At 42.6% G+C, this 27558-nt stretch overlaps 1 protein-coding gene across 2 annotated transcripts in view; it reads right to left on the bottom strand.

Moving 5' to 3' along the window:
* LOC127429904 (ADP-ribosylation factor-like protein 15) overlaps positions 1-27558 on the bottom strand; it is a 224428-nt gene that overhangs the window by 134919 nt on the left and 61951 nt on the right. For both annotated transcript variants that reach the window (XM_051679265.1, XM_051679271.1), the window contains exon 3: positions 13749-13808. In XM_051679265.1, coding sequence (XP_051535225.1) covers positions 13749-13808 — 60 coding nt within the window. The remainder of the gene's footprint in view (positions 1-13748; positions 13809-27558) is intronic.

Genomic DNA, 27558 nt, shown 5'->3' with positions numbered 1-27558 from the left:
CACAGGGACCTGGTGCTCAGGCACCGCAGCCGTCTAGGGCTTCGGGTCAACTGGGAAAAGAGCAAGCTCACCCCGGTTCAGAGCATCTCTTTTCTCGGCTTGGAGTCTCGATGATGGTGCGCCTCACGAATGAGCGCGCACAGTCGGTGCTGAACTGTCTGAAGGCATTCAGACAGAAGACAGCGGTTCCACTGGAACTTTTTCAGAGGCTCCTGGGGCATATGTCATCCTCTGTGGTTGCTACACCGCTCAGGTTGATGCATATGAGACCGCTTCAGCACTGGCTTCAAACTCGAGTCCCGAGATGGGCATGGCGCCACGGGACACATCGCTTGGTCGTCACACCGATCTGTCACCGCCTCTTCAGCCCTTGGGATGACCTAGCATTTCTACAGGCAGGGGTTCCCCTAAAGCAGGTCTCCAGGCGCACACAGGCCGGCTCCTGGACTGGCCCGTGGCTGCATTGGCACATCAACTGCCTCGAGTTGTTGGCAGTACTACTCGCCCTGAGGAGGTTCTGGCCGTTGATCCAGGGCAAGCACGTGTTGGTCCGGATGGACAACACAGCGATGGCGAAGACCCCCAGAGATGCGCAGTCAGATCGGTGCTTTCCTTCCTGCAGGAGAGGCTAGAGGGGCAGCTGTCCCCCTCCACCTTGAAGGTGTATGTAGCTGCTATAGTGGCACACCACGACACAGACGGGAAGTCCTTAGGGAAGCATCACCTGATCATCAGGTTCCTGAGAGGTGCTAGGGGGTTGAGTCCCTCCAGACCACGTCTCATCCCCTCATGGGACCTCTCTGTAGTCCTTCGGGTCTACAGGGAGCCCCCTTTGAGCCCCTGGAGTCAGCTGAGCTTAAGGCACTCTCTTTGAAGACTGCCCTCCTGACTGTGCTCACTTCCATCAAGAGGGTAGGGGACCTGCAGGTGTTCTCTGTCAGTGAAACATGCCTGGAGTTCGGTCTGGGCTACTCTCACGTGATCCTGAGACCTTGACCGGGCTATGTGCCCAAGGTTCCCACCACCCCATGTAGGGATCAGGTGGTGAACCTGCAAGCGCTGCCCCAGGAGGAGGCAGAACCAGCTTTGGCGTTGCTGTGTCCAGTGTGCGTGCTTTACGCATCTATTTGGATCGCACGCAGAGCTTGAGAAGCTCCGAGCAGCTCTTTGTCTGCTTTGGTGGACAGTGGAAAGGAAACGCTGTCTCCAAACAGAGGATCGCCCACTGGGTCATTGATGCCAACATGATGGTATATCACGCTCAGAACGTGCCACCCTAGGAGTACTAGGAGTGTAGCGGCCTCCTGGGCCCTTGGCAGACATCTGCAGAGCAGCAGGCTGGGCTACACCCAACACCTTTGCGAAGTTCTATAATCTCCAGGATGAGCCGGTTTCGTCCCGTGTGTTGTCAGGTCTGAACAGGTAAGTTCCGGGACAGCTGGCCGGTTGTACCGCTTGCGTATAGCGCCTTTCCCCTCCCATGAGGTGAAGACGTGTGCCTTTGACTCCCAGTCGTGTTCACAAGTTGTGATCCCTGGATGATTTTCCTCCTTAGCCCTGTGGCAGACGAGCTTGTGAAGAAACTCGCTGCCGGCCCAGTACATGTGCTAACTAAGCCCTGTACTGGGGTAGGTGCTCCACATATGCTGGTTCCCCATAGGTGGCCCCATGTGATATATCTTCCGCTAAATCATTTCCCTGTCGGTAAACTGTGTCTTCCTTGGGCAGAGGCCCCTCTGCCCCCGGTCACCATGCTTGTAGAAACTCCTCCCCCCTCGGGTAGGACCTACCAGGCGACTTCTCCACATGACATACTTCTGACAAGACCATGTGACATATTTCCACTCAAAATACCACCCCCCTTCTCTGGGCAGGGTGTGGTCTCCGCGGTGTCTTCCCCATGGGGGTGACACCCCCCCGACGTAAACATTTATGGCCCCCAGTCGGTTAACAAATTCCACTCTTTTTGGGGAGAAAAAAGAGGAAAAGAGGCCACGGCTTAGATAGCCTGTCCCTATTTGTTGGGTAGTCGACTTGTTCCCAAAGGACCGTTCGACGCTCATAAGAGCCTTGGGGGAGGTTACGTGATGGCCTGGTGCGCTGGCTATGAGGCACACAGAGGTCTGCCCGTCTCGCACCGCTTGTACACGTAACACAGTTCAGTAGTCGTGCCGTTTTGTATAGGGACCCTCTAGTGTCACTACATCGACACAACGTCGAGTGAGTGACAGATAGGGAACGTCCTGGTTACTTTCATAACCTCCGTTCCCTGATGGAGGGAATGAAACATTGTGTCCTACTTGCCACAACGCTGAACTACCTGCTGAAATGGCCGGGACCTTGTCTCGGCTCCTCAGCACAAAACCTGAATGAGTGGTTGCATACCAGCTCCTTTTATACCCATATGTCCGGGGGAGTGGCATGCAAATTCCACTCGCCAATTCCCATTGGCCTTTTTTCAAAGATCAGAGGTGTTTATGGCTCCCAAGAGTGACCCCTAGTGTCACTACATCGACACAACATCTCATTCCCTCCATCAGGGAACGGAGGTTACAAAAGTAACCAGGACGTTCTTTAATGCATTAAACCATTAATCGCAAAAATCATTGCGTCAAAAAAAAAATAACGCAATTAATGCAGTATCCGTTTTTTGCACTTCTTGAAACTTCACTTATGTTTTTCCCCACTTCCTGTGGCTAACATTGAAATATTCTGCGATTAATACGTAGTTGACTGTTTAACGCTTTGTTAAAAAATTATGCAGTTAATGCAGTATCCATTGTTTGCACTTCCTGAAACTTCACTAATGTTTTCCCCACTTCCTATGGCTTAAATTGGCATATATACATTTCCAAGAGGTACACGCTCGACTTGACTGCACATCCTAGCAAAGAAACTGATTGTGTGGAGCACTGCGCGCTTATTCATTACGCACAACGCATGTCACAGCCCTAAAATTCACAAATTCATATTAAACAGTCTGAATGTATTAAAAATACATCAAACTGAAAGTATATTAAGAGAAAAATACTAATACTCGAATTTCTTGTATTAATTTCAATAATATTTAAACAGTAGGCTACATGCACATACTTTGGTTGCTGTGTCATGTTTTCACTTATCCTTTTACAGTAAGGATTTTTTCTGCAATGTTGATGCGTTTAAGTTTGCATTCGAATGATTGGTCAGTCAAAAATCTAATTTGTATAAACAAAGATTTAAATAAAATATGCGTTTTGTATTTTTTAGCTGTTCACCCTGTACAGTTTATTATTGTTACTGTTAATCATTAATCGATTTTCATTCATTAATGTTAACGATTGTTGAATAAATACATTTGTTATAATGTGCAACTCTAGTAAGAGTGTAAAACACTTTTTGGTCCCACTTTATATTAGGTGTCTTTAACTACTATGTACTAACATTAAAATACATACAATACAATGTGTTTACTGTGTAACTACAAAATGTTCTGCAAAATCCTCACAAGATTCATATTTGCTGCTACTGAGGTTGAGGTGCAGGTAGGTTTAGCAGTAGGGGTAGGGTTAGGGCTGGGGTTAGGGGTTAGAGTTAGGTCTTAGGGTAAGGGTTGGTTAGGGTTAGGTTTATGGTTAGAGGTAAGGTTAACAATGTAAGTACAGATGTAATTAAATGCAGTGACTTTAAAAGTACATTGTATCAAATGCTTATGTACATAGTAGTTAAAGACACCTACTGTAATATCAAGTGGGACCAAATTTTATTTTTAGATTTTATTTTCTAGAAGTCGTCAACAGTGCTAAAAGTTCCCAAAGCTGAATAAGTACCCATTTATATTATTAGAAACTGGGTGATATTGAGTGACCCCACAATAAATACTTGCATATAAATTAAAAAGTTGATGTTAATCAAATTTCCTTACCCATGCTGGTTCAATTCAAACATGGTCTTGACCATTAGATGACATTTATCAGGGCCCTTAAGTTGCTAAAGTAGCCACTTAGTCACTAGAGTTGCTTAAGTGCTTAAAGTGCATCAATAAGGGCAGATACAATTATCTAGATTTCAAACAAAATTTGAAAGGGAGGTCACGTGACACCATGCGAGCAGCAGATGTGTGCGCAACGAGCTCTGCGCACTTTGCTAGTTTTTTATGTTATAATCCAGTGAAATTCAATACACCCAGTTACATATTTGCTCTTTGAGGTAAACATGGCAAAGAAGTCAAAATCCTCGGGCTCTGGAGACATTAAAAGACACTTACGTGCTCAAGATGAAACCTCTGACGGGCCTGCAGACCGGGGACTCGATTTGGATGGCGCGGCCAGGGAAATTCAGCATCAACTGTCCAACATGTTTGTGATGCTGATGAAGGTTGTTGCTGACTTGGAGGATCTCGCTGTAATACGTCGATCGATTACGGCTATGGAAACAAAATTCTCTGAGTTGGTTACAAGAGTGGCAGATGTTGAGAAGGGTTAGATCGATTATCTGGAGTCATCGGAAAGGGAATTATCCGCTAATCCGCTCACGACCAAAATAGACCTGGAAGGCATTTTGGAAAAATTGGAAGATTTTGAAAATAGGAGCCGAAGGAACAACATACGGATTGTTGGAATTCCTGAGCATGAAGAAAGCAGAGATATGGTGAAATTCCTGGATGAGCTCTTCCCAAGTCTGCTCGACATAACAGGCCATAAGCTGGAAATCGAGTGAGCTCACAGAGACCTGGCTCGCAGATCTGCTGAGGGAGACAGACCCCGATCAATTCTGGCCAAATTGCTGAGATCATCCAATAAAGATCTTGTGTTGCGCCAGGCAAGGAGCAAAGGAAAGCTTTCTTGGAAGAATCACAATATTTTCTTGTTCCTGGACTTTGCGAATTCAACAAGAGAGAAACGCGATCGGTTCAAGGAATGCAAGAAACTCTTGCATCAACGGAAGATCACTTTTGCACTGATGTTTCCAGCCAAAATTACCAAGGACGGCTGCAAAGTATTTTTATGCTCCAAACAAGCACTGTCCTTCATAGAAACAATGGTTGAGTAAACCATTGTGTGTTTCTAATGTGAGTGGACTGACTCGCTGTATATTGACTCGACTGTCTGAGGAAGCTAGGCACCATTTTTTTTAATTTTTGTGTTGGCTCTGCCTAGCGGCTGGAGTTTGTTTTGTGGAACAACACTTTTCCTCAAAGAAATTTTTGCATTGACAGAAGTTCACATTTACACTGAATTGAACAGATTGAGAATGGACACTATGGATGACTGCAAAATATCTACATGCCCACACAAAGGATGTCTTTTATTAAGTTGACGGACTAAGTCATGGTGTATTTTTTTATTTATTTTTTGTTATGTGACCTCCGAGTGAATTTGACTCTTGACCATCTGAGGAAACGGGACACCTGTTTTGTTTCTTTTTGCGTTGGTTCCACCTAGCGGCTGGAGCTTGTTTTTTTGAATAACACTGCTTCGGGACAGTTGTGGATGAATCTGTTCGTTTTTTGTGCTTATGCCTCCTGTTGGATGGAATTTGTTTTGTGGAGTATTTTTGCGGGACATTGGAATGATTACATCATCTGCTGCACTTATAAACAGCCGGCTCACTGAACACTTGTTTGTCTGTCCAAGGAAACTGAATGGCTTTATATCAGTTGGAATTTGTTTTGTGGAAGAACACATCTTCGAGACAGTTCTGTGAATTAATCTACACGTTCTTTGTGTTTATTCTGCCTATTGGCTGGGGTATGTTTTTACAAGTATTTTCTGTTATGTAATTTTGAGCAATCAGATGGCAAAGATGTTGTGGGGGCTCTCGTAGGCATACATGGACCTTTTGAGTTTAGAGGGATTGTCGCCGGTTGGCGCTGTCATGCATGGGGTTAATGCGCATGTTTTTTCTTTTTTTCTGTTTGTTTAGTTCGGGGGAGAGTTCGGGGTTTGATTGTTGCACTAATGGGGAATGTGGTCTGTATAATCTTGTTTTTGACACACAATTAATTTTTTCAATTATATCAAAATGTCAAATGTTAATATGAATGGATTATCTTTCTCCACATGGAATGAGAATGGGTTGGGGCACCCCATAAAAAGAAGGAAGGTTATTTCTTTTCTTAAGCGTAAGAAATATGATAAAGTGTTTCTTCAAGAAACTCATCTTTCCCTGCAGGCAGCTGAACATTTTGGGAAGATATGGGGTGGACATGTTTTCTTTAGTGCTGGCTCAAGTAAGTGCAGGGGAGTCATTATATTGATAAATATATAAATAAATATCTCAAACAGATTAAAGATAAATTGGGAAGAGTCATTATTGTTTTAGCAGAAATTCAGGGGCATAGGTTGATTTGAGCTAATATAAATGCACCTAACGCTGATGACTAGGGCTTTTTTATAGATCTTGAAGGGATGTTGCAAGCCACTGGCACCCCTCATGATATAATATTGGGAGGAGACTTTAATCTTTTGATGGACTCAGTCCTTGATCATAGTGAAGCAAAAGTGTGTAAGCCCCCTAGAGCAACACTGACGCTTCACAGGATGTGTAAAAATCTTGGTCTTGCAGATATTTGGCGACTTTTGAACCCATCTGGTAGGGACTATAATTTTTTTTCATCAGTCCATAAAATCTATTCTAGAATAGATTTTTTTAAAATATATATCTAAGTCCCTCATTTCATCTGTTGTGGATTGCTCAATTGGAAACATCTTAGTCTCAGATCACGCCCTGGTGAGTTTAGAGATGTTGCTACATACAGAGAAAAAGAAATCATATAGTTGGTGCTTTAATGTATCCCTTCTGCAAAATCCTGATTTCCAACTGGTCCTCAGTATCCTCCATGGGCGTGGCTTGGGAGGCACTTAAGGTGGTTCTTAAGGGTTGGATCATACAGTATGCCTCATTCCTCAAAAAATCCAAAGCACGAGAACTCGTGGAGATGGAAGGGAATATTAAAAGTGCAGAGGCAGAGCTGAAGCGCCGAATGTCGTCTGATGGCCTCAGGGAATTGACCCAATTGAAATACAGATATAATATGTATACTATTTTGTCGCGGAAGGTGGAGTTTTGGTTATTCAGGGCAAGACAGTCATACTTTGAGTCGGGGGACAAAGCAGGGAAGCTTTTGGCTAGATATATAAAACAGAGAATCTTGTTCTACCATTAATATCCCTTGATATTAATAATGCTTTTAAACAATTCTATATTGATCTTTATAGTTCCACGTCTTCATCTACTGATGAAGATATTAGAAAATTTGTGGAACCATTAGAACTCCCTAAACTGACAACTAAGCAAAACAATTCTCTTGATTCTGAGATAACCTTGGAGAAGCTTGACGAGGTAATTAAAGCCTTACCTACAGGCAAGGCTCAGGGGTCAGATGGTTTTGCCACTGAATTTTTTAGATCTTATGCTACAGAACTCGCTCCATTTTTGTTAGAAGTTTATACAGAAGCATTAAAGAATGGAAAGCTTCCCCCAGCCATGACACAAGCCCGGATCAGTCCGATTCTTAAAAAGGACAAAGATCCAAGCGAGTGTAAAAGTTACCATCCAATTTCCCTGATCCAGCTAGATGTAAAAATTGTGTCAAAAATTTTGGCTAACCGATTAAGTAAAGTTATGACATCTCTTATACATATAGATCAGGTGGGGTTTATTCGAGGCCGTAGCTCTTCTGATAACATTAGGTATTTCATCAATATCATGTGGTCAGTAGCGACTGATCAGTCTCTGGTCGCTGCCATCTCACTTGACGCCGAAAAGTCATTTGATATGGTAGAATGGGATTATCTTTTTAAGATTTTGGAAAAGTATGGGTTCGAGAGTACATTTATTGGTTGGATTAATTTACTTTATAGACACACTGTAGCAGCAGTACAAACAGATAAACTAATTTCAGATTATTTTACTTTGAATAGGGGCACTCGTCAGGGTTGCCCGCTTTCCCCATTATTGTTCTGTCTTGCCCTGGAACCATTAGCAGCCGCGATAAGAAAGGAGGATGATTTTCCAGGGGTGATTGCGGGAGGTGTGGCGCATAAGATTCTGCTTTACGCAGATGATATTTTATTATTTGTCTCTGACCCTACTAGATCTATGTCTGGCCTCCACAGAATTATTAATTCCTTTTCCAAGTTCAGTCAATTGGGCTAAATCCGAAGCTTTGGCTCTGACAGCGTACTGTCCAGTAGCGGCCTTCCAGTGGCCCAAACAGGAAATTAAGTATTTGGGTATTTTATTCCCGGCAAATTTGTCTGATTTAGAGTGAATTTTGACCATTTAGTAAAAAGATTTTCAAGCAATGTGGACAGGTGGGCTTCATTACATTTATTGATGATTGGGAAGGTTAATGTTATTAAAATGAATTGTATTCCAAAATTCAACTACCTGCTACAGTCACTCCCTATAGATGTCCCCTTCTCTTATTTCAAGCAATTTGATAACATAGCGAAGTCCTTCATTTGGAATGGTAAACGTCCCAGACTACATTTCAACAAATTACATACACCGATTGACAAAGGTGGGCTAGGCCTACCCAGGATTTTGTTTTATTATTATGCGTTCGGTCTCAGGCATTTGGCTCATTGGTCGCTTCCACCTGAAAGGGCCCCTCCCTGGTTTCATATTGAACAAAAAGTTTTTGCCCCTATTTCGCCATTGTAAAGCCTTTCTATCAAACTAACCGGAGAAGCTAAGTTACACCCCGTTATCTCGCATTTACACTCGTTATGGACAAAAGTGTCCAGGGTGTTTAATTCAGACATTTATTTGAATGCTGCTTCGAGCATATGGCTTAACCCAAAATTATGTATTGATAAATCCCCCTTCTGTTGGTCAGAGTGGATTGTGACGGGGGTTACTACACTTGGTGACCTATATGAGAGTGGAGTGTTGAGATCCTTTGGTAATCTGGATTCCCAGATCTCAGTTTTTTAGGTATTTACAGTTGCGCCACCTGCTCTGTACTATTTTTGGGAGTAACATACACCCCCTAAAGCAGCAGATACTTTGGGACAGGTGATTACTGCTTTTGGAAAAGGTCATGAGGCATCAGTGTATTACTCCCTGCTAGTTCAGAGTCTGGGGGACAGAACTTTAACCTCTATCAAGAGATTATGGGAGAAAGATTTTAATTTGGTATTGGAGGATGGAGTGTGGGCTGGGATTCTAAAAAATGTCAAGTCTGTATCTAGAGATGCAAGGGTACAACTTATACAATTCAAGATTCTACATAGATTCTATTGGACCCCCTCTAGACTGTATAGGTTTGGTCTTAAAGACACACCCACCTGCTGGCGTGGCCAATCGGAGGATGGAGACATGGCCTATGTTTTTTGGTGGTGTGCTGAGATTCAGGAATTTTGGTTGAAGGTACAGAGTTTTGTGTGTGACATGTTGGGCATTCAGATTTCGTTTTGCCCCAGACTCTGTGTCTTGGGTGATGGGGCGGTCATCAACATAGGTGACAAATACATAAAAGATTGGGTCCTCACCAGTGCAATGACAGGCAGGCAGATTGTTTTAAGGGGTTGGAAGTCGGTGGGAGCACCCTCAATTCGGGAGTGGTGCGAGGAGATGGGAAGTGTGGCAGCCTTGGAAGAGGTAACGTGTAGAAGGCTGGAGATATGGGATTCTTTTAATGGGAAATGGGGTACATATTTGATGTTTTTGGGGGGCTCTCTGAGTAGGTCTGTGGAGAAAGAGGTATAGTTTAGAGTTGTATGTTTATTATATGTGTATGTATATGTGTGTATGTGTATGTGTATGTATGTATATATATATATATATATATATATATATATATATATATATATATATATATATATATATATATATATATATGTGTGTGTGTGTATATATATATATATATATATATATATATATATATATATATATATATATATATATATATATATATATATTCCAAAAAATGTGTGTGTGTGTGTGTGTGTGTGTGTATGTATATGTATATATTTTATTATATAATTGTTTTTTATTTTTTTTTTATTCTCTGTATATGAGTGTACTTATGTAAGACCACTGGGATGTTTGTTTGGGGTCGGGTGGGGTTCTTGATTGGGGAGGGGTAGTAGTGGGAGTTAATGTTGATTCATTGTACAGTATATATATTTTGTTTTTCTTTGCTTTGAAAAATCAATAAAAATGTTAATCACAAAAATAAAATTCAAAAACTGTATTTATTATTCTGTGCCTGAGCATTTTTTATGCATTTCTCTGGTAAATATCCCACTGACACTTGCAACTACACAGATCAGAAAATGGACCTGTTTTTTTTTTTTTTTTTTAAATCTCTTTTTACTGATGGAATTTGTATATTTGTATTTTAACTATTTTCAATCATGTTCATTATCTCCAGGTTTTTTTTGTTTTGTTTTTTTTAAACAGCAGCAGCCTCATGAGTAAATCCTATGTACTATATATGCACAACTTCTCCAAATATTTTGTTGACTTTTTTTTTGCCTTCTATTATACAGAGCAGTAGAGAACTGACAGGAAAGTATATAGAGAGAATGTGATTGTGACAGGATGACCCAGGACGGACTCGAACCTGGGTTCCTTTGGGTTCAACAGGTCTTTATATGTCATGAAAAATTTACTCCGCATCATGACTTAGATACTGTACTTTTGCACGTTTGAGCGCAATCACAATACTGTCAACCTTCCAAAAAAATAATATTGTCTCACCAAGAGTGGGTACATCTCGGGTACGACATATAATTGTCAATGACCAAAGTTAGGCAGTTCATGGGACAGGAATAAAAACACATGCAAAACACATCTTTTACAGCTCTATTCCCTTTCAGCACCAGGCAAACATTCAGTCAGAGCAGATGTGTCCTGCTCCAGGTGATACATCAGTCTCATCTTAAAGAATACTAGAGGCCTCAATCCATTAAAAACATCCCCAGGGACTCTGACCTTACCTACTGGAGAAGCTTCATTTCATGGTTCTCCATATGCATTTCAGATTTAGTCAGGCGGCCCTTTGGTTTACCGTGTTGCCTTTCCCTGTTGTTTTTTTGTAACTGGGCTCTTGATTCTGTTGCGTCAGTAGGGCCACTTGTCATGATACAAAGTGCACCTGTAATGTCCCCCGTGTCCCACAAAACACATAAATCACTTCAGAGCGGCTCCCCTAACATTCTTATAAACAGAGTCAGGTTCTGGCTGAAGATTTATACCACTCTCTACAAGCCTCTGTTGTTCAACAGTCCTATAATAGCAAGCATCTTCCAACATTGTACCTGTGGCCTCATATCTGGCCTGAATGAGCAGTCTTGTCAGATTAAAAGAATAGTTCCAAACCCGTATGACTTTCTTTCTTTTGCAGAACACACAAGGAGATGTTTTAATGAATATTGTGAGCTGTCTTTTCAATGCAATGCCAGTGGATAGTGCCTCGGCTAATATACACTATATTGCCAAAAGTATTCGCTCACCCATCCAAATAATTGAATTCAGGTGTTCCAATCACTTCCATGGCCACAGGTGTATAAAATGAAGCACCTAGGCATGCAGACTGCTTCTACAAACATTTGTGAAAGAATGGGCCGCTCTCAGGAGCTCAGTGAATTCCAGCGTGGTACTGTGATAGGATGCCACCTGTGCAACAAGTCCAGTCGTGAAATTTCCTCGCTACTAAATATTCCACAGTCAACTGTCAGTGGTATTATAACAAAGTGGAAGCGATTGGGAATGACAGCAACTCAGCCACGAAGTGGTAGGCCACGTAAAATGACAGAGCGGTGTCAGCGGATGCTGAGGCGCATAGTGTGCAGAGGTCGCCAACTTTCTGCAGAGTCAATTGCTACAGACCTCCAAAGTTCATGTGGCCTTCAGATTAGCTCAAGAACAGTGCGTAGAGAGCTTCATGGAATGGGTTTCCATGGCCCAGCAGCTGCATCCAAGCCATACATCACCAAGTGCAATGCAAAGCGTTGGATGCAGTGGTGTAAAGAACGCCGCCACTGGACTCTACAGCAGTGGAGACGCGTTCTCTGGAGTGACGAATCACGCTTCTCCATCTGGCAATCTGATGGATGAGTCTGGGTTTGGCAGTTGCCAGGAGAATGGTCCTTGTCTGACTGCATTGTGCCAACTGTGAAGTTTGGTGGAGGGGGGATTATGGTGTGGGGTTGTTTTGCAGGAGCTGGGCTTGGCCCCTTAGTTCCAGTGAAAGGAACTCTGAATGCTTCAGCATACCAAGAGATTTTGGACAATTCCATGCTCCCAACTTTGTGGGAACAGTTTGGGGATGGCCCCTTCCTGTTCCAACATGACTGCGCACCAGTGCACAAAGCAAGGTCCATAAAGACATGGATGAGCAAGTTTGGTGTGGAAGAACTTGACTGGCCTGCACAGAGTCCTGACCTCAACCCGATAGAGCACCTTTGGGATGAATTAGAGTGAAGACTGCGAGCCAGGCCTTCTCGTCCAACATCAGTGTCTGACTTCACAAATGCGCTTCTGGAAGAATGGTCAAAAATTCCCATAAACACACTCCTAAACCTTGTGGAAAGCCTTCCCAGAAGAGTTGAAGCTGTTATAGCTGCAAAGGGTGGGCCGACGTCATATTAAACCCTATGGATTAAGAATGGGATGTCACTTAAGTTCATATGCGTCTAAAGGCAGATGAGCGAATACTTTTGGCAATATAGTGTATGTATCATAACATTAGTGCAAGCACTCCTGCATTATTTTTCAAGTCTTCTGAAGGCATACTATTTATAGGTAAAAATCTTCACTTAAAAATTACGTAACAATTACTTAAATTGTGGGTTGTTTTTAACCAAAACCTTTTATATGCCTTCAGAAGACTTGTCTTAGGAGTCACATGAACTACTTTATTATATTTTTAAAGCTTTAAAGTGGGGCACTATCCACTGACATTGTACTGAAAAGATGGCCTATGATATTCATCAAAACATCTACTTTCAAAGTAATTTATAAAAGTTGAGGTGGCTGAAGAAGGCTTTGAATTGATAATTGAAAAATTCAATTCAAATTACCTACAAGGCAAAATCAATTCCAAAACAATGACCGACATGTATAATATAATTAGTTATGCTTTTCTAATCAATGGAAGCAATGGAATAATCTTGACTGTGTCATTCTAACCTTCTGAAACTGTTCCACACAGCAGTTTGACTCCTGGTGGTCTACCTTCTTGCAGAGTTTAGTTCCAACACAACTGGCTGGTATTTTCAAATGAACTCCCAAACATTTATTATCTGATTTAGGTGTGTTTGATTAGGGTTGGATCTAAACTCTGAAGACAGAGCTCCAGGAGCAGGATTCAGCATCCCTGCTATACAGAATACTATAACAATACAAAATATGGTGTTGAGAACAAGACAAATCCAATTTGTTTATTCTATAAAAGCTGCAAAAAGAACACTGCAGGTGCATATGTGCCTTTCACAAGCGTCAACTTATTTCCCAGCTTTCCCTGTTTGCAAGCCCTTCTGCCAAGAGTGCAAGATGTGCCAAAAGAGTCACAATATTTATTTGCTTAGCAAACAGCTACTAAACATTACTGACTTGTAATGTCTTACTCTTTAAACCCTTCGTGCAGCTGTGGTTTTACTGGAAAGTTGGAGACACTGAGGCCCCTTCCTAGAATTCAGGTGGCTAAACTAAGAGATCTGTCCTGGAGACCATTGGATAAGCATGGTAACAGTCATTCTCTTTAGTGCTTGGAGAGGAGATAATGATTCTTAAAATCCATTTGTTTTTATTACCTCCTAGTTCCTTCACATTCAGAACCGCATTTTCAAATGGCACCGCCTTGATGCTGAAACCTGGGGAAGAAAACACATCCATGTTAAAATTTCACACATTTTGTGGTAAAGGACAAAGCTTGTTCTCTAAAACAGAATATATATTACTTAACCCTTTGAGCTCTGAGGGTGTTTTTAAAGATTTCCTGTTTCAGTGGCAAATTTAAAAAATGAGGGTTTGGTAGTGTTTGGTATCAATTAGTGATGTCAGTCGATTAACATTTTTAATTGCGATTAATCACATAATTTTTTGTAGTTAATAGAGAGCATTAACAAAATGTTTTGTAGTTAATGCTCTCTCTCCAAAACATGCAGACATGAGTAACGAGATCTCATTCAGTTCCATTCTGTGTCATTTGAGCCACTGAGTCTGTGTCATGCACTTGGCACCATCTCCTGGTGGCCATATGAAATTAGAGTGACCGATCCTCTCTGCCCATATTTGGATGACTTCCACCTCTGGTTGCAGCATTCTGAATCCAAATATGATTGGTTTAGCGTTCCATGATGCTGGACAATGTACTACATAATTTCTGATGAAGTCACCTGATCCAGGAAAGCTAACTAGTTTTTAACCAGATAGCATATTATGTGCTGTGTGAGCACATTCTGCTTTGGATTTTCTAATGATCTATGAATCCGATTATGTTGTGTGTGGGCTCATTTGAAAGATAATCACCTCCTCTAAGTAATGATATGTGATCATTTATGTTCTGTTTATGTTTTGGAGTTATACCCGATAACACAGCATATATGCAACACCTGTTTACATGTAACATGTATGTCAAAGACTTATACTTAGCTATTACTACATTTTTGTCTGTGAATAAAACAAAAAGGCTGGTTGTTTTCTACTCTTTGAAAGCTTTCCAACAACATATTGTATGGCAAACAACATACTGTATGGCACATGGCTATTTGATCAGTTTGATGTTTTTACCGATTACAATAAAATGTGCAGTGCAAAATTATTAACAAAACGGAACACTTCTGATTTCTCTGCAAATTTCAAAGCACTTGTTCAGTTTTGGTCATATTGCCTAAATGCATTGTAAAGTGCTGCTTCAAAGCTTTAAAAAGACACCTATTTTGTGTTGGTCAAGACTATAGTTATTAATATTTTGATAATTATTTTCTCTCGGCGGGCCCATCTGAGCTTAAAGGGTTAAAGGAGTAGTTCACACAAAAATGAAGATTATTTATTCACCCTCATGTCGTTCCACACCTAAATGAATTTCTTTCTTATGCAGAAAACAAAAGGAGTTTTTTAAATAAAAATCTCAGTCCGTCCTTTCAATACAATGGCAGTGAATAGTTCCTCACCTTAAAGGTTAAAAAGTACCCAAAAGTATCATAAAAGTAGTCCATGTGAGTCATGCATCATATTCAAGCCTTCCAAAGTCCTTCGATAGGTTTTGGTGAGAAACAACCCGAAATTTAAGTCATTTTTCAGTTAAAATCTTGATGTCTGTTCTGTGTTCAGGAGAGCATGAGAGATGCTTGTTCAAAGTTTAGCATAAAAAAAACAATGCAAGTTCTTTCGCAAAGACATGAGCCACTGTGAAAAAGCTTCTAATAGCACTTATGAACATGTAAACGGTGTCAAGATTGTCATTGAAAACTTACTTACACTTCAGGATGTTTCTAATCAAAACCTATTGTATGCCTTCAGAACACTTGGAATATGATGCACAAGTTGCACAGACTACTTTTATGATACTTTTGGACCCATTTTTAGGCTTTAAAATGAGGCATTATACATTGCCATTCTATTGAAAAGATGGACCACAATGTTCACTGAAACATTTCCTTTTGTGTTCCGCATACAAAAGAAAGTCATATTTGGAACGATGTGAATAAATTATGACAGAATTTTCATTTTTTATTGAACTATTCCTTTAACAGCAAAAAGTATAACATAAATGTGAAACATACAGAAAATGTTTTATAATTTACATGCAACACAAAAATGTCTTCTGGCGGGTTAGTTTCCCACCAATGCATGCAGAGACAAGAAGGCCAGCCATTTGGCATTGATTAATGCAATTGAAAACATGTGAGACTGAACCTCCAAAGCTCACACTGACTTTAAAGCTTTTATTCATAAGGCAAGTTTCTTATAATGCTCAGCAGGTGAAAGTATATTTGCCATGAAGAGGTGAGAAGCTCTGTCTAGGTCTGTCGGTGCAGACTAGTGGCTCTGACAACTTAATCTAACCATATTTCCATGCAAGCTGCCAAATAAGCCTTTGCTATAGTAAACATGTCTATTTTCACAATTACCGCTTCACAGGACAGCTTAAGACAGGTGTTCACTCCAAAGACAAAGAGTCATTGGACAGTTTATGTGCTGTCTTATGTGCTGTATCCCAGCATCCCAGAATGATCCACACTCAAAATGTGCAGAAGAAAGGCAGACTCAACTGTGTCTTCTCTTGTGAAAAGAACCATTTCTGTTTTTTTGTTTTTAAAGGAAGTGATGTTCTCAGTCTGAAGGCAGCAATAGTGAAGGGACTGTGATTCATGAATACACCAGCCTGTCACCATGGGCTCTAATGAAATCAACACTCTTGTCATAAGGAAGAAAGTCCATGTGACAAAACCCAGATGTTCAGAAACACAGACACACATACGCACATAGAGGTCATCTACAATTGCACTCCCTTTTTCAATGGTGAAGTAGGGGGACTCTGAGGTAACTGGACAGAGAGTTGAAGCAATAACGTTAAACAGCTTTCAGTACTCCAAGAAGCTGATGAGCACATGGTGACAAGGCAGAGATTTTGCAGGCACTAGCAGTACTGGGAAAATGTAGTGCTGGAGATATTAAAAATGTACTGAGAAAATGTGCTGGGTCAATTTGTTGGGAGGATTTGTTGCATTTGTTGGAGAAACAGGACCTGAGGTTTGTATTTTTTTTTTAGGTATAATTCACCCAAAAATGAAAATTCTTGAATCATTTACTCACCCTCGTGTTGTTCCAAACCCATATGACTTATTTCCATGAAACACAAAAAGCAAGGCTCCCACACACTTTTGACCAATACATTTCCATGACTTTTCCAGGATTTTTTCAGAAGGTCGTTATTACTTGATAAAAAAAAATTAAAAAAAAGTAATATCATTTTAGAGATTGCACTCACAAGTATTTTGCAAACATTTTTCAGCTGAGTTTAACTAGAAGAAGAAGAAAGAAAAAAAAAAAAAATATATATATATATATATATATATATACACACTACCGGTCAAAAGTTTTGAAACACTTACTCATTCTTTATTATAATTTTTTTTTTTTTTTCACATTTTAGAATAATAGTAAAGTCATCAAAACTATGGAATAACATAAATGAAACTATGGGAATTATGTTGTTGCTAAACAAAATCCAAAATAAATCAAAACTGTGTTATATTTTAGCATCTTCAAAGTAGTCACCCTTTGCCTAGAATTTGCAGACATGTACTCTTGATATTTTCAACCAACTTCTTGAGGTATCACCCTGGGATGCTTTTTAAACAGTATTGAAGGAGTTCCCATCTATGTTGGGCACTTATTGGCTGCTATTCTTTATTATTTGGTCCAAGTTGTCAATTTCAAAAACTTTTTTTTTTTAAATAAAAAGTTTTGTTTTATAATGAAATAAATTAATATGGTGGAACAATTATATTTCTGTCTACAAAACTCATTTCAAACATTTAAGCATACGCCTTCAGATCAAAAGATTTTTAAGATCATGAGAAACATTTCAGTCAAGTGTTTCAAAACTTTTGACCAGTAGTGTATATATATATATATATTATATATAAACTCAGCAAAAAAAGAAACGTACTCTCACTTTCAACTGCTTTTATTTTCAGAAAACTTAATGTGTAAATATTTGTATGAACATAAAAAGATTCAACAACTAAGACTGTGGCAGCGGGGGTGCGGTAAGGGCGCTTGCACCTGAGCTAGATTATGTGTAACACCTGTCTCTAATTCCAGTGAGCATGGAGAAAGCGGCATATAAGCAGCCACGCCACCAGCAGAGAGAGAGAGAGAGAGAGTCTGGCACAAGGAAGGCCACGGTGCTCTGAAGCTGCTACGTTTAATCTGTTATGTTTGTGAAGCTGATGTGTTTAAGTTACTACGTGCCTGTGAAGCAAATGTGTTTAAGTCTACGTGCCTGTGAAGCTGATGTGTTTGTGAAGTTGTAAAGCATTGAAGTGGCTGATTAAAAGTCCTTCCTGAGCCTGGAGAAACCTGCTTCCCTGTGTTCTCCTTCCCTTCTGTTTGTGAGCTGTTACACTGGTGCCGAAACCTGGGATCTTGAAGTACGCCCCATGGAGTCCTCCCAGTTGGCAGAGATCCTCAAATCCCTAGCTGGCTTACAACAGCCCCACCAACAGTCCCTGCTTGAGCTCCGGCAAGATCAAGATCGCCGGTTCTTTGAGATCCTTCGGGCTCAAGCACAGGACTGGCATGCGATCCGGAGCCTTTTCAGCCAGGAAAGAGCCCCGGCCGCCTCCCCGGACAACCACAGCCCCATGCCCCCGCCCACGCTTCTGAAGATGGGGGCCGAGGATGACCCGGAAGCTTTCCTCAACTTATTTGAGCAGACCGCTGAGATATGGAGCTGGCCACATGATCAGTGGGCGGTCAGGCTCCTCCCATTGCTGTCCGGGGAAGCCCAGCTCACAGCACAACAACTGCCGGCGGTGAACCTCCTGGCTTATGAGGACCTGAAGAAGACCATCCTGCAGTGGGTTGGCCGCAGTCCGGAGCAGAATCGCCAGCTCTTCCGGTCGATGAAGTTGGAAACGACTGGTCACCCGTTTGCCTTCACCTAACGGCTCCGAGATGCCTGCCGGAGATGGCTGCTGGTGGGGGATCGCGATGTCGAGGGAATAATCGACCAGGTGGTACTGGAGCAGCTTGTCCATCGGCTACCATGAGGAATGGCAGAATGGGTCCCGTGCCACCACTCGGCATCGCTGGAAGAGGCTGTTCGATTGGCTGAGGACCATATGGTGGCATACCAGAGGGCAGAAGAGCCCTCCCACTCTCTCTCCCCTCCCCCTGTGTTTTCCCCATTCTCTTCCCCATCCCCTCTTCTCTCTCACTCTGCTCTCTCCCCAGAGCCCGTTCCTGCCCCGCAGAGGTGAGGAGTCCCGCCATCAAAGCCAGTTCCCCACGCACGGGGTGTTGCATTTCCCACAGCAGCAACAGTGCCCCGCCGCTCTCCCCCTCAGGTGGAAGTGTCCACCGATGCAGGTGCGGGCGTGGCACCTGGGCCGGTCTGCTGGAGTTGCGGGGATCCGGGACACTTCCAGGATCAATGCCCTGTGATGGAGCTGGGAACGGTGGTCCAGATCCCTGACACTCCGCAGGCTGCCTCCGATCGGGCCGGAGTGTACCGCATACCGGTAAGTGTCAAGGGGGGTACTCACCAAGCATTGGTGGACACGGGTTGTAATCAAACCACTATCCACCAACGCTTGGTTCAACATGAGGCGTTGGGCACAGCTAAAACGGTGAGGGTGAAGTGTGTGCATGGGGATATTCACAACTAATCTGTGGTGACCCTTGTGATTAAATTTTGGGGAACAAAACATAGAGTGGAGGCTGCGGTTAGTTCCCGCCTCCCCCATCCGCTGATTTTGGGGACAAATTGGCCTGAATTTAGAAATTATTTAAAGGGAATATGCGCGGATGGGTCCTGCACTAAAGCAATGAGATGTGAAATGTGCGATGCTCTGGCAGGGGAGGCAGAGCCAGAGCCATCTTCATCTGCTCCACGTCAGGATGATGTGAGGGGGGAGAGGCTGCAGCCCCTCCCATCCTCAGGGGATTTCCCAAAGGGGATTTCCCTTTGGAGCAGTCACAAGACGAAACCCTCAAGCACGCCTTTAACCAAGTGAGAGTGATCAATGGTCAACAACTTCAGCCGAATGTCACCCTTTCATATCCTTATTTAGCAATTATAAACGAGCAGTTGTATAGAGTGACGCAGGACGCTCAAACAAAGGAAGATACAACCCAGCTCTTAGTACAGCAGAGCCGTCGGGAAATGGTGTTCCAGGCAGCTCATTGTAATCCCACGCCGGGTCATCTAGGGGAAAGATAAACACTGAACCGCCTAATAGCCCATTTTTATTGGCCGGGCATTGGCGGAGATGTCCGCAGGTGGTGTGCGGCATGCTGCAAATGCCAGCTGGTGAATCCACCGGCCACCCCAAAAGCGCCATTGGGCCCTCTTCCGCTGATCGAGGTCCCCTTCGAGAGAATTGGAATGGACCTCGTCAGGCCATTAGGGTGGTCAGCACATGGACATCGCTTTGTATTGGTCCTAGTGGACTATGCAATGCGATATCCGGAAGCAGTGCCTCTGCGCAACATGTCAGCACGCAGTGTTGCGGAGGCACTCTTCAAAATAATCTCCTGGGTGGGGATTCCGAAAGAAATCCTCACCTATCAGGGCACAACTTTTATGTCACAGACATTATGCGAGCTTTACGAATTATTGGGCATTAAATCAATCTGAACCAGCGTTTACCATCCACAAACAGATGGCCTGGTGGAGCGATTTAATAAAACCCTTAAAAACATGATTCATAAGTTCATGCACGAGGATGATAGAAACTGGGACAAATGGCTCGATCCCCTGTTATTCACAGTACGAGAGGTCAAGCAAGCCTCCACTGGGTTTTCCCCATTCGAGCTGCTGTATGGGCGGCGCTCGTGCTGCGTGCTTGATGTTATACGCAAAGCTTGGGAGGAGGGACCTTCAAACAGTAAGAATGAAACTCAATACGTTCTTGATCTTAGAGCAAAACTCCACACTTTGGGGCAACTAACACAGGAGAATTTGCTCCAAGCTCAAGAACAACAGAGCCGACTGTATGACAGGGGAACTCGGCTGTGGGAATTTGCACCGGGAGATAAGGTACTTGTATTACTTCCCACATCGAGCTCCAAATTACTCGCCAAGTGGCAAGGACCCTTTGAGGTCACACGACGAGTGGGGGATCTCGATTATGAGGTAAAGCGAACCGATAGAGGGGGCGCACGTCAAATATATCACCTCAACCTTCTGAAATTGTGGAGGGAGGCGGTCCCTGTGACGTTGGCTATGGTAGTCCCGGAGAGGGTGGAGCTCAGGCCAGAGGTGAATACAAAACACAATAATTTCACCCCGGTCACTTGCGGAGACCACCTCTCACCATATCAACTCGCAGAGGTTGCCAAGTTGCAAAAGGAGTTTGCAGATGTGTTTTCCCCTCTACCGGGTCGTATGAACCTCATACAGCACCACATCAAGACCGAGCCGGGGGTGGTGGTATGTAGTCGTCCCTACCGATTGCCCGAGCACAAAAAGAAAATTGTCTGGGACGAACTGGATGCAATGCTCGATATGGGGGTAATAGAGGAATCCCACAGCAATTGGTCCAGCCCGGTTGTTCTAGTTCCTAAGAGTGATGGGTCTGTATGGTTATGTGTGTATTATAGAAAAGTCAACACGGTGTCTAAATTTGACGTATACCCAATGCCTCGCGTTGATGAGTTGCTCGATCGGTTGGACACTGCTCAATTTTATTCGACACTGGATTTGACAAAGGGTTATTGGCAGATCCCCTTGACACCAGTTTCCCATGAAAAAACAGCCTTCTCCACGCCGTTTGGATTACACCAATTTGTGATGCTTCCGTTCGGTTTGTTTGGAGCCCCGGCTACATTTCAGCATCTCATGGACCGAATCCTCAAACCGCATTCGGCTTATGCCTCTGCCTACTTAGATGACATCATCATTTACAGCAATGATTGGCAGCGGCACATGCAGCATCTGAGGGCGGTTCTGAGATCGCTGAGAGGAGCGGGACTCACAGCAAACCCCAAGAAGTGCACGATTGGGCGGGTGGAGGTACGGTATCTGGGGTTCCACTTGGGCCACGGGCAGGTGCGTCCCGAAATTGACAAGACTGCGGTGATTGCGACCTGCCCGAGGCCCAAGACCAAAAAGAGAGTGAGACAGTTCCTGGAGCTGGCTGGCTTTTATAGGAGATTCGTGCCTAATTATTTAGATGTCACCAGCCCACTGACTGATCTCACTAAAAAGAGAGCTCCAGACCCAGTCCAGTGGACGGAGCAGTGTCAACAGGCGTTCATGCAGGTTAAAGCCGCACTTTGCGGGGGGCCACTTTTACATTCACCCGATTTCTCTCTCCCTTTTGTCTTGCAGACGGATGCTTCAGACAGAGGGCTGGGGGCCGTACTCTCATAGGTGGTGGAGGGGGAGGAGTGCCCGGTGCTGTACATTAGCCGCAAGCTCTCGCTGGAGTGTCTCGCCATCAAGTAGGCGGTCCTCACTCTCTGGCACTACCTGTTGGGGTGGGCCTTCACCCTCTGCTCGGAACACGCCCCACTCCAGTGTCTCCATCGCATGAAGGATACCAACGCGCAGATCACCCGTTGGTATCTGGTTCTTCAGCCATTTAAGTTCAAGGTGGTCCACAGACCGGGAGCGCAGATGGCTGTCACCAACTTCCTTTCAAGAAATGGGGGGAAGTGGTAGACAGGCCGGATGTCTCCCCAGCCTGAGTCAGGCGGAGGGGATGTGTGGCAGCGGGGGCGTGGTCAAGCGTCCATCCGGAGAGAGAGAAAGCGGTAAGGGCGCTTGCACCTGAGCTAGATTATGTGTAACACCTGTCTCTAATTCCAGTGAGCAGAAAGAGAGAGAGAGTCTGGCACAAGGAAGGCCACGGTGCTCCTGAAGCTGCTACGTTTAATCTGTTATGTTTGTGAAGCTGATGTGTTTAAGTTACTATGTGCCTGTGAAGCTAATGAGTTTGTGAAGTTGTAAAGCACTGAAGTGGCCGATTAAAAGTCCTACCTGAGCCTGGAAAAACCTGCTTCCCTGTGTTCTCCTTCCCTTCTGTTTGTGAGCTGTTACAAAGACATAAACTGAACAAGTTTCAGAGACATGTGACTAAAAGAAATGGAATAATGTGTCCCTGAACAAAGGGGCGTCAAGATCAAAAGTAACATTCAGTATCTGGTGTGGCCACCAGCTGCATTAAGTACTGCAATACATCTCCTCCTCATGGACTGTACCAGATTTGCCAGTTCTTTCTGTGAGATGTTACCCCACTCTTCCACCAAGGCACTTGCAAGTTCCCGGACATTTCTGGGGGGAATGGCCCTAGCCCTCACCCTCGGATCCAACAGGTCCCAGATGTGCTCAATGGGATTGAGATCCGGGCTCTTCGCTGACCATGGCAGAACACTGACATTCCTGTCTTGCAGGTAATCACGCACAGAACGAGCAGTATGGCTGGTGGCATTATCATGCTGGAGGGTCATGTCAGGATGAGCCTGCAGGAAGGGTACCACATGAGGGAGGAGGATGTCTTCCCTGTAACACACAGCGTTGAGATTGCCTGCAATGACAACAAGCTCAGTCCGATGATGCTGTGACACACCGCCCCAGACCATGACGGACCCTCCACCTCCAAATCGATCCCGCACCAGAGTACAGGCCTCGGTGTAACGCTCATTCCTTCGACGATAAACGCGAGTCCAACCATCACCCCTGGTGAGACAAAACTGCGACTCGTCAGTGAAGAGCACTTTTTGCCAGTCCTGTCTGGTCCAGCGAAGGTGGGTTTGTGCCCATAGGCAATGTTGTTGCCGGTGATGTCTCGTAAGGACCTGCCTTATAACAGGCCTACAAGCCCTCAGTCCAGCCTCTCTCAGCCTACTGCGGACAGTCTGAGCACTGATGAGGGATTGTGCGTTCCTGGTGTAACTCGGGCAGTTGATGTTGCCATCCTGTACCTGTCCCGCAGGTGTGATATTCGGATGTACCGATCCTGTGCAGGTGTTTTTACATGTGGTGTACCACTGTGAGGATGATCAACTGTCCTTCCTGTATGCCTGTAGCGCTGTCTTAGGCGTCTCACAGTACGGACATTGCAATTTATTGCCCTGGCCACATCTGCAGTCCTCATGCCTCCATGCAGCATGCCTAAGGCACATTCACGCAGATGAGCAGGGACCCTGGGCATCTTTCTTTTGGCATTTTTCAGAGTCAGGTCTCTTTAGTGTCCTAAGTTTATATAACTGTGACCTTAATTGCCTACCGTCTGTAAGCTGTTAGTGTCTTAAAGACCGTTCCATAGGTGCATGTTCATTAATTGTTTAAGTTCATCAAACAAGCATGGAAAACATTGTTTAAACCCTTTACAATAAAGATCTGTAAAGTTATTTGGATTTAAAAAAAATTATATATATATTAAAATACAGTGTCCTGAAAAAGGGACGTTTCTTTTTTGCTGAGTTTATATATATGTATATTTACTATAGAAAATTCCACTAATTTTCCATTAAAGTTTAACCCTCCTTTTATGTTCAGGTCATTTTGGCCTAAAATATTGAAAATAGTGAAAAACTAATCTTAATCTTATATTTGGTCAAAATGCTTTTCGATTATCCACAACAATGAATAAACAAAAAAATAATCTTTTTTCTTTTTTTTACATTTTTATGATACTTTTTTATCTTTATGCAATGTGAGAGTGTTTTGTGTTGTTACTAGTGTGTTGCTATGTGGTTGCTAGGGCATTACCAAATGGTCACTAGATGGTTGCTTACTGGCCCAAAGTCAAAAGAGACCATCACCAAGTCTCTAGATATGTTTGGGGACCTTTTCAATGGAAGTCTCTGGGATTTTTAGCTAATTTTTCATCTGCCGTGCGAACATTTATAAATCTGTTAGAATATAAAACATGATTCTGTATTTGTTTCAAACAGATACATTGTTTAAGAATAAGCTTTTCTCACTCAAAATAAAGGGAACTGTATCTCTGCTGTGAAAGAATACAGTACCACCACCAGACCAGATGACCAGATGAAATACCATTCCACATGAAATACTATTAAAGATTGTGTTCAAAACAACCCAATGTCAATATACATTTTCTAGGACTGTGGGAACCCTGAAAAAGAGATGCTAGACAGAATGTTAGGGACTGACAGTCCTCAGTCACTTTCATGGAAAAATAGCAGTGTCAACATTCTTCAAAATTCCTCCTTTTGTGTTTCATGGAAAAAATAATGTCGGTAACACTTTACAATAAGGTTCCATTCCTTAACATTAGTTAATGCATTAGGTATCATGAACAAGCAATTAACAATATATTTTTACATCATTTTTTAATCTTTGTTCATGTTAGTTAACCCTTTAAGCTCTGAAGGTGCTTTTAAAGATTTCCTGTTTCAGTGGCATGCCCAAAATGAATGGCTTATAAATAGAGACACTAAGAAGGGTCAAGTGTTTGGTGTCATTGTAAAGAAAATGTAAAAAAAAAAAAAAAAAAAAAAAAAAGAAACCTGATACAGATACAATCTGAGACTCTCAGCCTAAGAAACTGCTGAAAAAAAAAATATTGATTTTTCATATTTTACATTATACAGGTACATCTCAATAAATTAGAATGTCGTGGAAAAGTTCATTTATTTCAGTAATTCAACTCAAATTGTGAAACTCGTATATTAAATAAATTCAATGCACACAGACTGAAGTAGTTTAAGTCTTTGGTTCTTTTAATTGTGATGATTTTGGCTCACATTTAACAAAAACCCACCAATTCACTATCTCAACAAATTAGAATACATCATAAGACCAATAAAAAAAAAACATTTGTAGTGAATTGTTGGCCTTCTGGAAAGTATGTTAATTTACTGTATATGTACTCAATACTTGGTAGGGGCTCCTTTTTGCTTTAATTACTGCCTCAATTCGGCGTGGCATGGAGGTGATCAGTTTGTGGCACTGCTGAGGTGGTATGGAAGCCCAGGTTTCTTTGACAGTGGCCTTCAGCTCATCTGCATTTTTTGGTCTCTTGTTTCTCATTTTCCTCTTGACAATACCCCATAGATTCTCTATGGGGTTCAGGTCTGGTGAGTTTGCTGGCCAGTCAAGCACACCAACACCATGGTCATTTAACCAACTTTTGGTGCTTTTGGCAGTGTGGGCAGGTGCCAAATCCTGCTGGAAAATGAAATCAGCATCTTTAAAAAGCTGGTCAGCAAAAGGAAGCCTGAAGTGCTCCAAAATTTCTTGGTAAACGGGTGCAGTGACTTTGGTTTTCAAAAAACACAATGGACCAACACCAGCAGATGACATTGCACCCCAAATCATCACAGACTGTGGAAACTTAACACTGGACTTCAAGCAACTTGGGCTATGAGCTTCTCCACCCTTCCTCCAGACTCTAGGACCTTGGTTTCCAAATGAAATACAAAACTTGCTCTCATCTGAAAAGAGGACTTTGGACCACTGGGCAACAGTCAAGTTCTTCTTCTCCTTAGCCCAGGTAAGACGCCTCTGACGTTGTCTGTGGTTCAGGAGTGGCTTAACAAGAGGAATACGACAACTGTAGCCAAATTCCTTGACACGTCTGTGTGTGGTGGCTCTTGATGCCTTGACCCCAGCCTCAGTCCATTCCTTGTGAAGTTCACCCAAATTTTTGAATCGATTTTGCTTGACAATCCTCATAAGGCTGCGGTTCTCTCGGTTGGTTGTGCACCTTTTTCTTCCACACTTTTTCCTTCCACTCAACTTTCTGTTAACATGCTTGGATACAGCACTCTGTGAACAGCCAGCTTCTTTGGCAATGAATGTTTGTGGCTTACCCTCTTTGTGAAGGGTGTCAATGATTGTCTTCTGGACAACTGTCAGATCAGCAGTCTTCCCCATGATTGTGTAGCCTAGTGAACCAAACTGAGAGACCATTTTGAAGGCTCAGGAAACCTTTGCAGGTGTTTTGAGTTGATTAGCTGATTGGCATGTCACCATATTCTAATTTTTTGAGATAGTGAATTGGTGGGTTTTTGTTAAATGTGAGCCAAAATCATCACAATTAAAAGAACCAAAGACTTAAACTACTTCAGTCTGTGTGCATTGAATTTATTTAATACACGAGTTTCACAATTTGAGTTGAATTACTGAAATAAATGAACTTTTCCAGGACATTCTAATTTATTGAGATGCACCTGTAAATAAGGTTGTTCTGAAAAATGGCTTTTGTTTTGTTCCCAATCATGTCAACTGTATCTGAGAAAAATGTGTTGATACGACAAAGCAATCAAAAGTTTAATTTATCATAGTGTCCAAAAATGTCTCCATGTGTCCAAAAGCCTCACCAAACAAATAAAACATAATAACTGTATATAAGAACTAATTACACATGCAAACACAACAATGACTAAAGAAATTTCACAGAATGAGTGCCTTTTGACTGAGTCTGCATCGTTGAGTTTGTGTTATTTACTTGCTGCCATCTCCTGGTACCACATCATATGTAACATTGTGCTTCGTGTGGATTATCTAATGATCTATGCATCTGATTACCATGTCTGAAAGATAATCACCTCCTCTAAGCAATGGTATGTGATACTTTTTGTTCTGTTTATTTTTTGTGAAGTTATACGCAGCATATAAGCAACTCCATAATTGTTACTAACTATATTTTTGTATTTTACTCTTTGAGAGCTTTCCAACAACATATGACACATGGCTATTTGATCAGTTTGATGTTTTTACTGATAGCAATAATATGTACAGTGCAATATTTGTTTTTAAATTATAAAAACGGAACACTTCAGATTTGTCTGCAAATTTCAAAGCACTTGATCAGTTTTGGTCATAATGCCTGCATGCGTTGGAAAGTAGAGCTTCTAAGCTTTCAAATGATATTTATTTTGTGTTGGTCAAGACAGTAGTTATTAATATTT

This window comes from Myxocyprinus asiaticus, chromosome 3 (assembly GCF_019703515.2).
Source record: "Myxocyprinus asiaticus isolate MX2 ecotype Aquarium Trade chromosome 3, UBuf_Myxa_2, whole genome shotgun sequence".
NCBI classification, from domain to species: Eukaryota; Metazoa; Chordata; class Actinopteri; order Cypriniformes; family Catostomidae; genus Myxocyprinus; species Myxocyprinus asiaticus.
This window is presented reverse-complemented; position numbering and strand designations above follow the sequence as displayed.